This window comes from Phoenix dactylifera, chromosome 3 (assembly GCF_051530095.1).
Source record: "Phoenix dactylifera cultivar Ajwa chromosome 3, Ajwa_hap1_PhDact_Kaust_v1.1, whole genome shotgun sequence".
Classification (NCBI taxonomy): Eukaryota; Viridiplantae; Streptophyta; class Magnoliopsida; order Arecales; family Arecaceae; genus Phoenix; species Phoenix dactylifera.
The window spans coordinates 8,524,228-8,540,464 of record NC_143192.1 but is presented as its reverse complement, the minus strand read 5'-3'; the positions used below and the strand labels follow the sequence as shown (position 1 = coordinate 8,540,464).

The window sequence follows — 16,237 nt, the reverse complement described above, 5'->3', positions numbered from 1 at the left end:
TCACCAACACGACAAAGTTATATTGCATCCTTCTCCAAGTGAAAAGGAAAAGGCCTTGGCAGGGCGGGGGCCCAGTGGGGGCTGCTACGCGGGGGTGGACTTGTCCCTTCCTCTCCCCTACCCCTCTTTTTTAGCAAAAAAAAAAAAAAAAAAAAAAAAAAAAAAAAAAAAAAAAAAAGGAAAAGGCCTTGCAAGGTGTTGACTGTATCGCCTATAAGGAAATAAGTCGGTTTTATAGATGGATCACCATAGACCATTCATTTGAGTTCTATACGGTTTAACAATTGAGTCGAACTAATATAAGTTTTCTTTTTTTACGTGATTCAGCCCAAACATTCTATCAATTAATACGATCACAACCACTCATCAAATGCTCCCGTCCCAATTCATTCACAAAATTTTTGTAAATTGTAGTAATATGAACGGGGAAGTTTAGTAGACTCTGTTTTCGGTCTTCTTTTCTTCAATTGATAATTTTTATTATTTTAAAAAAATAGATTTTTCTACCAACTTTCATCCGTTAGAATGCTTGAAACTTTGAATGGTATATTTCAAAAATAATTAAACAGGGATCGAGAGGTCCACCGGCTGGAGGATTGAGTTCAGTTGTGCTGAGCGACGGTCAGGATCACCTAGGGGCTAACACGTAAACCAAAAATAGATGGTCTTTGATAAATATGTTATAATTAAATGTTAAGCACACTAATTAAACAGTAAACGTGTCAGATGTATGCCATAGGAGTTTGTTTTATTTTTAGTATAAGCATGACATTAGCTTGACTTCGAATTGATTTGGGCCACCATGGAAAGGGGCAGAAAGATTAAATTAAGGTTTAGGTGCCACGAAAGGAAACAGGGTCATGCTGAAGTTGTACTTAATATTTATTATGCAACGGATTACAGACGGCGACTTTTTTTCTTTTTTTGCTTTTTTTTAGTAAGATGGATGAATTAAATAATATGGGCTTTTGACCGAGGTCCACTTAAGGAGCACGAAGCTTAAGGCTGAGCCGGGCGCTTAGGGCCCGCGCCCTCTGAGTCGGACTATAGTATAGTCCTAGTATGATTAACCACATAGATTGCCATTCAGTCTGTGGGTAGATTCTAGTATCACTAGATGGAGGATCTAAAAGCTATCTGACAACTATTAAGAAATTGTTTTCTAAATAAACTTGAAAGGTACTTAACCTCTTGATAGCAAAAGACAATTCTTCGTATGTAGCTCCTAATTCTAGCAATGGTACAATAGTATCAAAAACCTTGATACCTTCGGTAGAGTTTCATCAGGGTCTTTATCGCAAAACCTGCTCCATCTAAAACATCTCTCTCATGAACACGTCATCAAAATTGACCTCGGTAAATTAACGGCTGCACCATATTGCGATAAATTTAATAATTTGATGGTTTATTGATGCTTAAGATTTTTAGAATTTAAGTATAAAGGCCCAAAATTTGAAGGGATGTTTTTATAATTTTTTAATATATTTAAGGAGTATAGAAACTACTTGACAAGAATTACGGATTTTTTTCTACCATAAAAGATTCCTCTGACGCAGATAGCAAACCTTCATTGCTACAGTAACTGCATGATGACAGCATCGTTCGTGAGGTGGCAGCCGGTTAACTTCTTGGTATTTTATTCTTTTATATATATATATATATATATATATATTAGACTAATCATGATCATATTTTTGGCCCAGAGCATCAATGGAGCCATATTTTCCGCTCGCAAAAATGTATCCCATGAGTCCAAATGTTACAACCAAACTACACACTCGTGTAATTTTTATCCAAAGCAAGCTAAAACCAACAAATTAATCATTCTCATCATTATCATGATAAGACCATGTTCAGTATTCATGTAATCCAAAGTTTAATTTATGATTTCCAAGAAAATATATTCCAAGTTGGGAGTTTGCATGTACTACAACAAATCCAGTTCAAGGCCATTCATAAAACACTTGCATCAAGAAGAATCATTACCAATTGTATTAATTATAATATAGATGCATATCGATGTAAAACAAGAATTTATATTTAAAATAAAGGAAACCATGTAACAGGAATTTATATGTAAGCTAGAGGAAAGCATGTAAAAAAAGAATATATATGTCAATTATGTTCATTAATTATGTCCATTAACATAATTTTCATGCAATTAGGCATTTCAAACATTGTTTAGTAATAAGTCTACACCATTCTTCTGTACTATGGAAAAGAAAATCTTGCCATACCTACCACTATGTATCTCCTAAGTAACCCTACATTCTGTACAAACGTAGAAGGCAACAAGGTTCCAAATGATAAAATTCTAACTGCTAGTTGCCGTTCGGTGCTCTCTTTTTCCCAAACACCAAGAACAAACATTTCTGGAACTAATAATTGTCTCATGGAAACTAGTCAATGAAGAAGGTTCTTTTGCTGAACAACGAAACTTGACTAAAGCTTGAATATGAAGTGAACCCTCCAGGATCGTCCGTCGGTCACGTTGCATGCCTTCCGCTGTCTTCGGAAAAAGCATGCATCTGTTTACCAAACCACAAGAATAAAAAACATTGCATCTTTCCCATTCAACTTTGGTGGCTGGTAGAATATTACTTCTACCATAGAATAATTTCCCTAATGTTCTAAAATTTGGCTGCCAGACTTAGAATTCTTGATCTTTCTCATTGTTTGTGTCGCACTCTAAATTCGGGACATAACACAGCCCACAATAGTCCGAAGCCAACTGCCTTAATTAGCATACAAATCCATCATAGATAAGATATAATAAAGAGGTCCAATTCCATCTTCGATTAAGTAATGAAACAAATACTAGTTTAAAGCGTCTAAATTCAGATATAAATACCCCATCGGCTATGCATTAAGTAAATAATAGGTACTTATTCAGAGCCAAGAAATCTAAATAACACCTTTCGACTAGTCTTTTTAGAGTGAGGTTCTGAATTGAAACAAAATGGTATCGAAACCTATCCATTCCATGACCTATATGAACTAACAAACACTACAACACCAATATATTTGAGCTAACCTGATATTTATGATTGAATTTGAACGGATTTTGATACTTAGCCTGATGAAGATGCCAGATTTTAAACGGAAAGAATATGTGAGAACTCGTACGGATATATATTTAGTCTTATATCGATTAATTTGTTGAAAAAAAATTGGATATATATATAGGACTAAACAATCTAAATAATATCTTCTAGTTATTTTATGTGAGGTGACAGTTTGAACCTTCCCAATATGATATATAAGTGTCAAACCCAAATGGCTTTGTGAACCACCATATCACATATGCCTCCAACGCCAGCAAGTCTGAAAAAACTGAAACACTTCAACAAAATCCAATGATGGAAGAGATACCAGACATTTGGGCCATCCTCAATTAATAGCAAGTTACAAATATTACATTTGAACCAAGGCTAATTAGCGTTCCTGCGTCACATATTTTAGAATTCCTCTCCAAAATATTCTGATTCAACCAAAGAAAGGAGCACATCTACATCTGAACCAATTTTGTGGATATTTTCCTTGACCATTATTCCGTTACAAATCAGTGAAGTAGGGCACAACATGAGCTGAGCCAGTTGCGGTGTTTTATGGTGCAATGCCAATTAGGTTCATTTTACTGTCCTTAATTTGATAATAATGATATTTAAGAATTTCTAAGATGTGATTAGCTGTTAAGAATATATATTCAGGGATAGAAAATATGCAAGGCGATACTAGGACTTCTTACAAATTGCATAACCAACCACCAAATCTTATATAATCATAATTTCTAATTTTAAAGAATATATAACACATGGGACATACTGGTTTTCTAGTATGTCCAAATGCACCTAGAGAATGTTATCATTTTGATGCCGAAAAAGTCACACTCAAGCCCCACATACAATCGAAAACAATGTATAGAAAGAAATTAATGGATTTTGCATTATGGTACAGACTAAGGATCGTATATTTAATTTGTTCCATTTAATAAGGATGTTGCTGAAAAATTGACAGCTTCTCACTAAATCCCTGCATCTTCCAACAAAGAGCTACAAAATAGACAAATTATCTGCCTCTGACTTTGGAAGAATGACTCCTCTCAGCATTCCTCCTTGCACAGCAGCCAACAAAGAATACAGCTGACTGAAATCCCAAAAGGTTTGTACCCAAAAAAAAGGACAGAAAAAGGAGAGAGAACATGTTAGTGAAATATGTCATCAACTGAATGTGCATGCATTAGAGAAAGACATTGGTTCGATGCATGAAGTATAATTTACTTGCATGCAGTCCGCAGCAAAAGACAAAAAATTTTGGTGTTTCAGCCAAGGACTAAAGATTTTAACATTATCAGGCAACATGATATGGAGGGTCAGACCAGAGAATTCAGAAACTCATACCAATATGGCGAACAGGATGGCATTAAAAATTGCACCCACTCTCCACTCAATTTTCATGTACTGTGCAACTCCAGCCCTGAAAGAAAAGTATGAGAAAATTTTATTTTGAGTGAAAAAAAATGTTAATAACCCCTGAGCTTTAAGATTAAATGCTTAGAAGGTAATGCATGGACTTGCTTGCAAGAATCACAGTCATAACACTTCACACTAGGTGCATTTTTGTAAAGCTTGCAGTCTTTGTTATTGCTCACAGGATGATAGCTCAAGTCATAGTAGGAAGCATTTACTGCTGGGTATCCACACCTGAACAAAAGAGAGAAAATATGATAAAAGGAAATACTGTTATTTTTGATAAATAGAAGTAGAATAAACAGTTTACTATGAAGAAACAATTCATACAGTAGATGTTACTTCTCAATCACAACTGGGTTGTCAGACAACATTGTACATGCACAGGAGACAACACTTACTGCTTGCTCCCATGGGCATAAAAATGCATTTGCCCAAGGAATGAACACCATGATGACAAATGATAACAATCATCCAACCTTCCTGTATTTGTAGGCAGCTATACACAATTCCTACTAAGATGGACCCTCTTTTGCTGCAAGCTTTTCAGACTCCTGTCTCACTACTTAACATCTGCATTATGTTAAGGCCTTTCCTTCCATTGTCTAACCTTACAAAACACATTTAAGCACTTATCAAAACATTCTACGAGTCTTGTTTACGTGCCTATACGAACATAGTCAGTTCTCAGAACTTTGTCATGAAGTGAAGCAACTCTTACACTTCCTCTAATATATTGATCCATAATCTGTGCCTAGCTCTATTACACACCCAACTATGCATTTTCCTTTCTAATAATCAAAAACCAAATATATATGTCAGTATTTGGAGTTTCAAGATTCATGCATGTATTCCATCATCTGTAATAGAATGAATGCTTAAAGAAGCCCAAATGAATTCACAAAATGATTGTTAACTATTAGCATGCACACAAGGTTAAAAAGGTCTTCATAAAACGAAAGGAATAAAAGAAACATACAAGCAAAAGTCTACCAAAAGATTTCACCAGCTGGACTTGGATCCTTTGGTTTGTACCTCTCTGCTCCACACATGCATTGCAAAGAGATTCAGCATTCAAGCCAGGAAGGTAGCATTCCCACAATCTCTCTCTTTTTTTAAAAAAAAAAAAGTTTAGAAATAACTCATTGTCAAGACCCGTGTGGGTGTGTTTAGTCCAACAACGGTTATTAGCTGGGTAGATCGTGGGTACCTATACAGGATCAAGAAACCCAAATAATACCTTCCGGCTAGCCATTTTGGATGAGGTCTTGGATTATCACAAATAATATCCAAACAAACTCAGCCCATAACCTATGTGGACTAGGAGACACTGCAGCACGAGTTAATGGAGACTGACCACGGGCCTATTATAGTGCTTGTTATTAGATTTGAATAGATTCGAACCCTTAGCCTGACGAGAACATCAAAGCTTGAACAGAGAGAATATATGAGGACCCGTGCGGGCATGTATTTAGTCCCACATCGATTATTCGCCAAGAAGATCTTGGGTACTTATACAAGACTAAGAAACCAAAAAAAATATCTTCCGGCTAGCCATTTTGGGTGGAGACTTAGGTTGTTACACTCATCCTCAAGCATGCTAGGGTATACATAAAAATAATCAAAGGAGGGTTCGGGATTGGGAGGTGCGGAACTTAACAGAAGTAGTCAATCCTGATGCATGTGCAATGTCTACGCCGTATCTGAAACTTCCGCATGTATAAGATGATTGAATTTGTATACAAGAATGTCTTACTAATTTTCTTTGGTTAATCTGTCAGGGTATAATCATTTCAGAACTAATTGTGAAGTTTTCCCTTTTTTGATAATGTGTGCACCCACAACGGTTGTGCAGGCAGCACTGTAAATCTGAAAGAATGCTGAGAATTCATGATTCTTGTGGCATATACGATGCAATGCACATGCCGTGTCCGCAGAAGGGCACCTACATATGTCAGCTTGAATGCCAACATGCAGTCGTTTGCAGAGTTTAAAAATAAGGGGGAAAAGAAAAAAGAAGTCAAACCCAATAAGAGTTTGAGGATGCAAATTGCACACCCTTTTGGTTACCCAAGATCACTCGATCATCAGTTATATGCTTCAATGGCCCAAATTGGAGTAACTAATAAGTGCTGCAGGCAGTACCACATCAAATTTGGTGAGGAAACATATAGCGAGATTATATTTAATTTTGCAACTTGGAGTGGCAGATTCTAAGTACACAATAACAAAAGAACAAAAAAATATTTCAACACGAAATGGCAATCTGATCAAGAAGAAGAAAAGCACCTACTCTGATGGTGGCCGACAGCAACCAGCTTCAATGGCGGTAAGTTCTGCGAACTTATACTCTTTCAAAGTCTGGATGATATTGAGAAAATTAAGAATGAGGCTCTAACATAAATCAAAAGTTAGGAAAAAAGAAAACTGAGACAGACCTTGTATTTCTTTGGCAAATCATTGCAATCCTCGGTTTTCACAAGGCAACTCTTCAAGTGTCTCCAGTTTTTGGTATTGTTGAGCTCAATTAAGGTAATAGACCAGTTTAGTATAATTATAAGGATATCTACTCAAACGAATGTTAAGGTGAGAGAATTAAGTGTTCATAATAAGCAAGAAGCCTCACCCGTTTTAAGAACCAAGAACTATAATCTTGAAGATGATACTCTTTGTACCTGAATAGATGATTAGTGTAAATTGACTGATATAGCATCTAGACAGATATCATCTTCTGTTAGACATATAATCCTTGTTATTCAGGCGATAACAAGAAAACTACTATGAAAATATGCCAAAAGTTGATTAGGATAAAATCCAAAATCAAATGGTGGAAGAAATGATGGCAATACAGTCAAGGGCAGGCTCCTGTTCATGATGAGCTAATTGACTTTCCAAATCCTAGAAAATAGATCCCTTGCAAGAAATAACCGGTTCATGTTTAACCCTTTGTAGTCCATATATGAAATAGACAAATATGAAAAACTTGATAGTTTTAAGGTAAATTGGATGGATGCATCAAAAAACTAGGGGCTAAGAGGTTACCGACCCTCAATATGAGAATGATAAGAGGTCATTCAGGGTTGCTCATGTAGATTGTCACTTCAGCAGACTTGAGAAATGAAATTAATGGAGTACTTCATAGTTTACAGACTTACCTCAGTCCAGCTACAGCATGACCAGATCTACCATTTGTTATGATAAACCTACAAAAGCAAACAATATTTGGATGACATTCCAACATCTAAGTAAAACAGATAACAGTTTAAGAAAATAAAGCCTGAAAAATTAAATGGAAAAAAATTATTACAACGTGAACATCAATGAAGGTCTGACTTAAACTTGTCCTATTGGATGTCCTTACATGATCAATTCGATGTTGAAGGTTTGAAACCTATGGAGCCCTTCTCATAACTCAAAAGGTTTCAATTTAGAAAATAGAATTAATAGGAGAAAGAGTGACTAATGTTTCATGAAAATAAAAACAACATAGGAAATGAAGCAAACAACAAATTTTGGTGACTTGTCGAGCCACCCCTGCATCTGTCAATTTTAGTGCCTACTTTATGATGTCAGGATACAGGAGTGCTAAAGAACTTGTTGATGATGTATGCCAATGTGTGAATTACTGATTACAATTAAGTTTATCAAAGGATGCTTAGGATTCATTGGGATGAGACTGGTCCATTTGACTCATTGTAGGATGTTACAGCTGGGGTAAATGGCACTCACTAGCAATGTTCTAAAAAAGCTAAAAGAGGAGACAAGGCAGCTCAGCCTAAAAATATGAAGCATAATCCTCCAGGCAGCTTAAAGCATAAATCTCAAATATTTAACTTAATTACTTACAGGTAACGCAATGGCAATAGGAACATCACTCATGGGTTGCTCCAAACCATTGGTTGCCCTCTATCAAGGATCAGGGAGCATAAGGTGTCAAGCATAGGCTTAAATTTCAAATCGAATAGAGATGAGAAAATGACGAGGACAAGTTTACAGCTTTCACGAGACCATAATCAACATTTTGATAATAAATGAAGCAATAAGGTTAGTTTTATACTTTACCCTTTAAAAGGATAATATATTAGGATATAAGAGTTGCATGCCTCTTTCCCACCTTTGTCCCTGTAAAGTGTATGTTTTAATTCATAAATGTAAGCCCTTGTAACTGATCTCAAGGAAGAAGCCTTGAGGCTGCTTTTAACCACTTGCTTTGAGCCATAAGTTTTTCAAGTCCTGTGGCTAGCTTTTCAAGACCATGCTACTAGGTAAACATTGCAGGTGAGGTTTAAGATGACCAGTCATGCTAATATGAAGATAAATCAGTAAATTCACATTTTACACCAAAATGCCAATTAACAGTCCCTAGAGCAGTGCAATGTATTGTGTCATTCATGATCAGAAGTTTTGTCCGAACACTCAAACAAAAATCCAAACATTCGGTTTCAGTAAGAAGAACCAATCCAAAACTCAGATTGTTTAGGAGTTCCAAGCAAAACTAACTAATCAGTCTAAATTAATTGCATAAATTTGAGATATTATGTTAATCTTCTTAACAGTTTTACTTTAAATGGGGGAGAAGCATTTTCTCTGTACTCTTTTAAAGTTTGGAAAAGATATGGAAACACTGGAAACATAAGCTCCATAGAGATTTAGATGAAAGTAAATTTTCTGACACAACTTTAGCTATCCTGCAACTCAAATCATAAAGAGTAGATTGCCATATGCTAGATTGCTCTCAAGTGGTAAAATGATATATTACACATCAAATATGATTTAGTTTAACAGTATTTGAAAAATAATAGGTTAATTTTCTTATTGCAAAAAACCACAAAACTATACTTTTAGAAGTCCTAACCAATAAATTTACTACAAAATGTCGTAAATACATCTTTATTATTTCATTTTCCCCATATTTAGTATTTTATCTCAAATTTAAATTGAATTTAACTGAACTTTAATTTGTTTTTTATTATTTAAACCAGAATTGTTGTGAAATTGGAGCTAGAAATTTAATTGCCAAAGATAGAGTCTACTCAAAATCAAAACCTAAATAAAGTACAGATCTAAGCATCTTTTATTGACAATTATTCAAAGAAAAATTTCACAAACTTCAGGATATCACCTTTTTAAAAATTATCAAGCTTATAAAAATAGTAAAAGATAGAAAACAACCGGGTGTCTAAGTCGCAATATGAGGGTCAAATTAAATGGTAGAAAGTTGACATCAAGAGATATACCGAAACCTTTAAAGGGAAAAAGGATCCTTCAACATCGTTGATCCAAGAGGATCGCCAGACCTATTGGGGACTAACTTGGCCAGGATTCAAGGGCAAAATCTATCACATCCAAGACCCAATCATGAAGCATAACTTTTGGAAGCCATAACTATCTCATCCGACATCCATTTTCGGCGTCCTAGGTTTCAAAACAAACCACTTGCCAAGTACAAAGGTGTGACCACCCTGTAGGGGCTCATCATAACCCCATGACATCGAGGTTCAACGATGTTTGGGGCCTGAAACAAGCTAGTCAAACTGAAGCTTTCATTTTCAGGTAAGTCTTTGACTAGCCATATCAGGTAGGTGGACCTACGACAACTACTTGCCACACATCACTCCTTATTGCAGCCGTAGGAGGTCTTCTGAAGACAGAAATCTGGGATCTAGTGGGTCTAATATGATTTCTTACTATTTTAGAAAAACCTTTGCCTCTTTTCACTAGAAAAAGAATTTAGCTCACCATGGGAGAGAGGGCCTCATTAGTATAAATAGGCATTGTACACTGGTTTTAATCATCAATTAGCGAAAGCAAAAAGGGCTAAACCTTAATTTTGAATTTCTTTCATTTTCTTTGTTCTTTTCTAATGAGACGACCGAGCCGAGAAAATTTAAGGAAGCAATCCCTTCTCTCCAATCGAACCAATCTCAGAGTTCAAAGTAGCACTCAATTGAATGGGTTAGTTCAGTTGCAGCGATGAAAAGGACTCCCAGAGAGGCAAGTACATGATGAGAATTTTTAAGGGTTACTAGAAGATTGTTTGGAACAGCAATTAACATGGATTGTGGCATTAATATAACAATGTCTAGACTTGTTGAACTTACAATATCAAAAGAGACTTGAATAGGAAAACCAATTAATTATCTTTTTTTTTACTCGATTATATTGTATCCTAGGTATGGGGAGCAAGATGCCAAGTTGTGCAACACTTTTCATTCTTCTTATGATATGAAACATTAATCAAAAGAAAAAATCTATTAGACTCTAAATTCAACAAGCCTATCAACAAAGATAAAAAATTTCGTCTGCAACGTTCAGGAAATCACAAATCACAGGGAAACATCAAAACTTGTGTATTATCAAAAATGAGGCAAAAGCATGTTGAAAGGAAAGTGAAAAGGTGAAGGATTGTCATCTTTAGACATATGTGACATTAGAAAAAGGTAGCATAGGATAGTACTTCAACAGATTCCTACATCATTACCAAAATAAGGAAGAGGAAAAAGATACCCATACCTTTAAATTCAAGTTAGAGAATAAAATTGGTATTTGGCTTGGAATTGCTACAAAGGAAGCAAAATCTTTTTGTAAGACGTGTGACATGATTCACCTTAGGATAGAGGACCATCAATTATAGATGGTTTGCTGAACAAAACAAACGAGCATAAAAAGAGCAAAGATAGTTTTATGATATAGGAAATTTATAACAGGGAAATGGATTTTATATAAATTATATCAGTGACAAAATTCCCGTGTATTTTATTAAGCTTAATATCATGATCATTAATTGAGTTGGAGATACTAATGGAATCACTCCGCCCCCTTTTTTAGCCAAGAGAAAAGCAGGTTTGTAAATTAAAGAAATCATTATGATTTTAAACAAGCACCAAGACAGTACAACAAGAGCTCTGATACATTCTTTATTCCACATGGTTGCAGTAAGTGCAGGTGTGAACAATCAAGTTTGCTAAACATCCTTCAGGATGGTCCCTTTATGTTGCTTGCAGTGTAAGCAGATGACATGCCAACAATGAGTGTAAGGTGCATGGATTGAAGTTAGACTTGAACAGAAATTTGATACTAAATCCTGATACGATGCTTAAAAAATAAAATCATAAGGGTTACATTAGAAATATGTCAGAGTTTTTCCATATGTTAGAGGCTGCATTTATAAAAGCACCGGTTGACAACACCTGAAAGCAATTTTAGATCTATCAGCTAAATTTAAGGGGAAGGATTACAGATGCAGAATTTCATATAATTGTATTTATGTTGTTTAATGTATACCATAGCAACACTATAATACCTTCAATAAATAACTATGGTGATCACGCAATTCAGTTCAGACTTCTTACATAAAATACATTTATCAATGGATCGTATCATTGAACAGACTAAAAATGGGTTTTCTTCTTAGGCTTTTTGATAAGATGTTTACAAAAGGGTTTTACAGCTTGGTTCCTTCAAAACTATATAGGAGACTTTTACAAGCATGTCCTGATATGAGAGATGAAAAAACATGTGGTTGGTGAATTATTGTATGGCGTTCTTCAAAGTGTTCCACAGCGCAAATTTCTATAAGATCAAAAAACATGCAGGCAGTGAATTATTGTATGTCATTCTTCAAAGTGAATCTGACTCTTCAGCTGATGTAGATATACTGTAAAAGAAAAAGTGTAAATCTCCTGTGCTTACTTTTTGATGTGCTTCTGAATAATTTTTGGGTTTGCCCTAAAGAAAACCATGGAATTCTACTACAGATTGTTGGAAAAAGCTATTATTTGTAGAGGATGGCAGTATCCACCTTCTTCCAAACTTGATTTTGTCGCATGTAGATAAAGTTCAGTCAGAATAGCAGAAGTCGTTGGAATTTGAGGCAAACTGACATATTTCAGAAAATTAGAAGCCATTAATTCAACATTCGCCTAGGGCAATATGACTCCACAAATAGGATTTTCTGATACACTTATTGACTTCAGATATTGCCATTCTTCAATTACTTCATACTCACCATAACTACCAATATTGGTACTGAATCAAATTGTGTATAAACTTTAGAAATTTGGGTGGTTCTGGATCTATTCAATGCCCTAGTTGGGATTGGAGCCTTATGGAGAGGTAGGACAATTATAAGAATGGATACTTTGGTGGTTAATTCATGCAAAAGAGTCATTCCATAATGAATGAAAGTATCAATATCATCAATTTATCACTTAACAAGGAAAAAGAAAGCTAGTGTTTTGGGACTGAGGTATCAACCTGAACAGAATAGTGTCTGCAGTAATAGGGCCAGGTTGTGGAACATAGATTAGCTCATTAATCTCTATAGGTTTGTGTGTTTGTTGAAAAAAAGCATTTCAGACTTTCAATGTAAAACTTTTAAGAGAAATGTACAATTCATTTAGTGTATAAATCAAGATGTATAATGAGATGGAAAGTATGCATCAAATGAGCACTGTAAAAGTGGGCACGACGCAAAATAGCAGAATTAAAAATTATCAGGCTAAAGATCTAAATTACTAATCAATAATAAAGAAACAAAATATTATGGCATGTTCTGGACTCTGGACATGAGATGCATATATTTATTGACGAGTAATGGATATGAAAAGTTATAAAGAGGCAGTTGTGATCGAAAATGACTTGAATAGAAAAAATCAGGGAAGTCCCAAGGGCATTGAGTACTTAAAAATCTAAAGAGCATTTAGTGCTTAAAAATCTAAACAGCATTTAGAGCATATATACTAAATCATTTACGATGCTAGACTTCAACAGATTAGCAAAAGAAACTTTCTTTTTCCAAGCATTCTCTAAACACAAATATAAGCAAGCTAGTTGTCCAAGAACTAAAAAGGTCATTGAACTAGAATATTCAAACATTCTAGTTGTATATCCACCCACTAGATTAAACTTTGCTACATGCTGGTCCATGTTATGAGTCAGCATGGAATTGCACATTAACCACACCAAGTCCCAGTAGGCACAACCATTAATGTTTACTAACATTCGATAAAAAAGGGCATTCCGGTGCAAAAGGCTCCCGCCAATGCAGGTCTAAGAGAGTCAGATGTGTGTGTGTTGCCCCCATCTCTGGAAAGGTTGTTTCCGTGTTTTGAACCTGTGACACTAGGTCCAGTATCACTACACATTTGATAGTGCATAACTCAATCTTGCTTCCTTGAAATGCCTCATGGTCTACATTGAATTGAGATGAAATTCAGATAAAGAGAATAAGCAAAGCCTTAATCAAAAAAGGGCAGCATTTTCACTACAATATCATATGTTGTTTTAAATCCCTTAGGAAAATTCAATTTACCAAAATTAGAAAGACTTATTTATTAGAATAATTGACCTCTTTGTTGAGGGATTTATTCCATGTGCAAACTAATTATAATTTGATATAGGTTGAGTTTCATTTTCTATACTGGGCAAGTGTTCTTCCTGATAAGAAGAGGAAAAAACTGATGTTAATTTTTCCCGGAGAGTCTCTGGTGGATCTAATGCATGTCAAAGTTGATGCCAGAGAAGATGATAGCCCTTCCACTCCCTATTTCTTCGCGTTGGCTTTGCTTTGTTTGTGGTTTTTATTGATAGCAATGAAAATTGCTAAGAGCTATGGAATGGAGTTCATGTTTGGGAATTGTGTTGAGCATTTAAGGTGGATTGCTGGTCACTTTTTTCAGGAATTTTATTTCCTATTTATAATTTATAAGTAGAAAAAGGGTGTAACTTCACCTTGTTCCTAAAAATAAAAATAAAAAAAAGAAAAGGTACAGGTTACATTGCACTTTCTTGTTCATGTAAAAATGGAAATTTCACAAGTTTAAAGAGCGCTACGGAGTACGGACTAAATGGCTTAATAAATGTAGAGTCGGAAAGAATTAGAAGAGCCAGAGATTTTATAAATTTCTATCAAATCACAGAGCAGAACAAATTAAACTTCAAATAATTGATCCTACAGTCAATACTTACGCTAACACAGTGAACGCCATAATTGCCACCAAAATTAAGCACAAGATCACAAGATACTGAAGTTTTTATGTCAAGGTAACCTTTTAATTACATGAGAGGAAAATAACTTAAAAATTTGCAAAATTGTCATATGTTACAAACTACAAAAGGATACCGCCCACAGCAGTATGGTGACATTCTTCCAAGCTCCAAGGAACCCGATCAAGGATCTGAAAATTTGAAGAATGCCCAAATAAAATAACAAAAGAGGTAAAGAATCATCAAGATAGGCTTCTGTAGCATATGCATAAAATGCTTACACTAGAAGGACTAAAGCGCCGATACCCATGACAGGGAGCGTTAAGGACCTTCGGCATGCATCATGATGGGTGCTCATCCATATCCCAAAACATATAACTGCTATTGCTAATATCTATATGACCGCATTAAGAGAAAACCAGCATTATTCTTAATTATAGACCGGCATAAGATCTTATAGCAATTATAAAAAAAGGAGGAAGAAGAAGAAGAAAAAAAAAGCAATCAAGCTTAAAACCACAAGTTTTCCTACTTCCTAAACTGTGAAATAACTGCAAACAAACTTTTCAAGGGCAAAACCTAGTGCACTTTGCAATGATGTGAAAAGCAGCATGAGCCCTGGATCCATCTTTCCCATTTGTCCTTTCTCCTTTTTAAAAAAATATATATACAACAAGATTTGAATTATGGGGACCTAAAAAAAAAATCGAGGATAACAGATTTTTTCTTCTTTTCCATTCTAAATATTCATCCCATCAATGCAGAGGTATCTTGTGTAAAATCTGGGTTATTTGTTAGCCCAAAAAACAATATACCCTGGCAGCACCTGAAAAAAAAAAAATCCACACTTGCATATGCATCAAGGAAAAAGAACAGTGTATAATTTTTCCTTTCAGCAAAGCATCATTACCAAAATCTTCAGGGATATCACTAAGACCCAGATGGAATTTTAAAAATAAAACTAAAAGAAGTGAGGGTGTAGAAGAGGAGAGGATTAAAATCGAAAGAGGGAAACAAAGAAGCAATCATACATCTGAGCACGACAGGACAAAAAAGAGAGGAAAAGGATCCTGATATGCTCACCATGGTTAGAAAGTTGATCCACCTGATGACAAATATGCTCGTTCCCCTGCTCATCTTTGCCCTCCCCTTGCCCCTCCCAAAAGCTTCAGCTCAGAGAGAGAGAGAGAGAGAGAGAGAGAGAGAGAGAGAGATTGAGATTTGGTGAAGGAAGGATGCCCTTTGGGACAATGGTCTGAAGTTCGGACAACGGGAGATGTTTCAAATCTAGGGAGAATCTAGCGGAAGCCACCACTTCGCACCTGAACATGCTGTATAAAAGCAGACAGCTTTGACTTCTGTACATGTTGGTCTTTGGTTAATTTCTCAGGTGTCTTTTAGTCATCTAACATCAAAAAATTTGTCTGTTTACTTTTTTTTTTTAAGATCCTTTTGCTAAAAAGTAGAAATATTTTTTCCTTTCTGGTTAAATTAATTTTCCTTAAAAACCAGCTTTTGTGAGGATATCTTTGTCCCATGATAGAAGTCTAGAACCATTAAGGCTTTGAATCCTCATTTCATGGCTCTCATATTCCAAGATTAGAATAAAATTATCAAAATCAACAAAAAAAGAAAAGGCTAATAACTTCAAAAACCCTCTTGCCTTCTCATTTTTGGCCCAAGTCCAGGTTTATTAGGCCCATGACATGTCTTTCATTATTCTAATTAGGATCAATAAGCATTATAGGCCAAACCCATTTGTAATTTTAAGAAACATCAAT

At 35.3% G+C, this 16,237-nt stretch overlaps 1 protein-coding gene across 1 annotated transcript; it reads right to left on the bottom strand.

Annotated features, from left to right (window-relative positions):
• Positions 1-3,923: 3,923 nt before the first annotated feature.
• Positions 3,924-15,769, bottom strand: LOC103712137 (tetraspanin-10). Its single transcript, XM_008798565.4, has 11 exons — positions 15,540-15,769; positions 14,738-14,850; positions 14,593-14,647; positions 14,439-14,494; positions 7,625-7,672; positions 7,096-7,144; positions 6,908-6,991; positions 6,763-6,830; positions 4,578-4,703; positions 4,401-4,476; positions 3,924-4,146 (listed from the first exon to the last, which is right to left on the bottom strand). The coding sequence occupies exons 1-11, from the start codon at positions 15,591-15,593 to the stop codon at positions 4,069-4,071; spliced, it is 807 nt and encodes a 268-aa protein (XP_008796787.2). The 5' UTR covers positions 15,594-15,769; the 3' UTR covers positions 3,924-4,068.
• Positions 15,770-16,237: the final 468 nt, after the last annotated feature.

Excerpts from the sequence above, each read along its gene's own strand:
- LOC103712137 (XM_008798565.4), bottom strand. The coding sequence starts at position 15,593 with ATGAGCAGGGGAACGAGCATATTTGTCATCAGGTGGATCAACTTTCTA. Across the intron at positions 14,851-15,539 it reads GGATCAACTTTCTAACCATG|ATATTAGCAATAGCAGTTAT; the intron begins GTGAGCATATCA and ends GCGGTCATATAG. Across the intron at positions 4,704-6,762 it reads TGCTGTCGGCCACCATCAGA|GTGTGGATACCCAGCAGTAA; the intron begins GTAGGTGCTTTT and ends TCTTTTGTTCAG.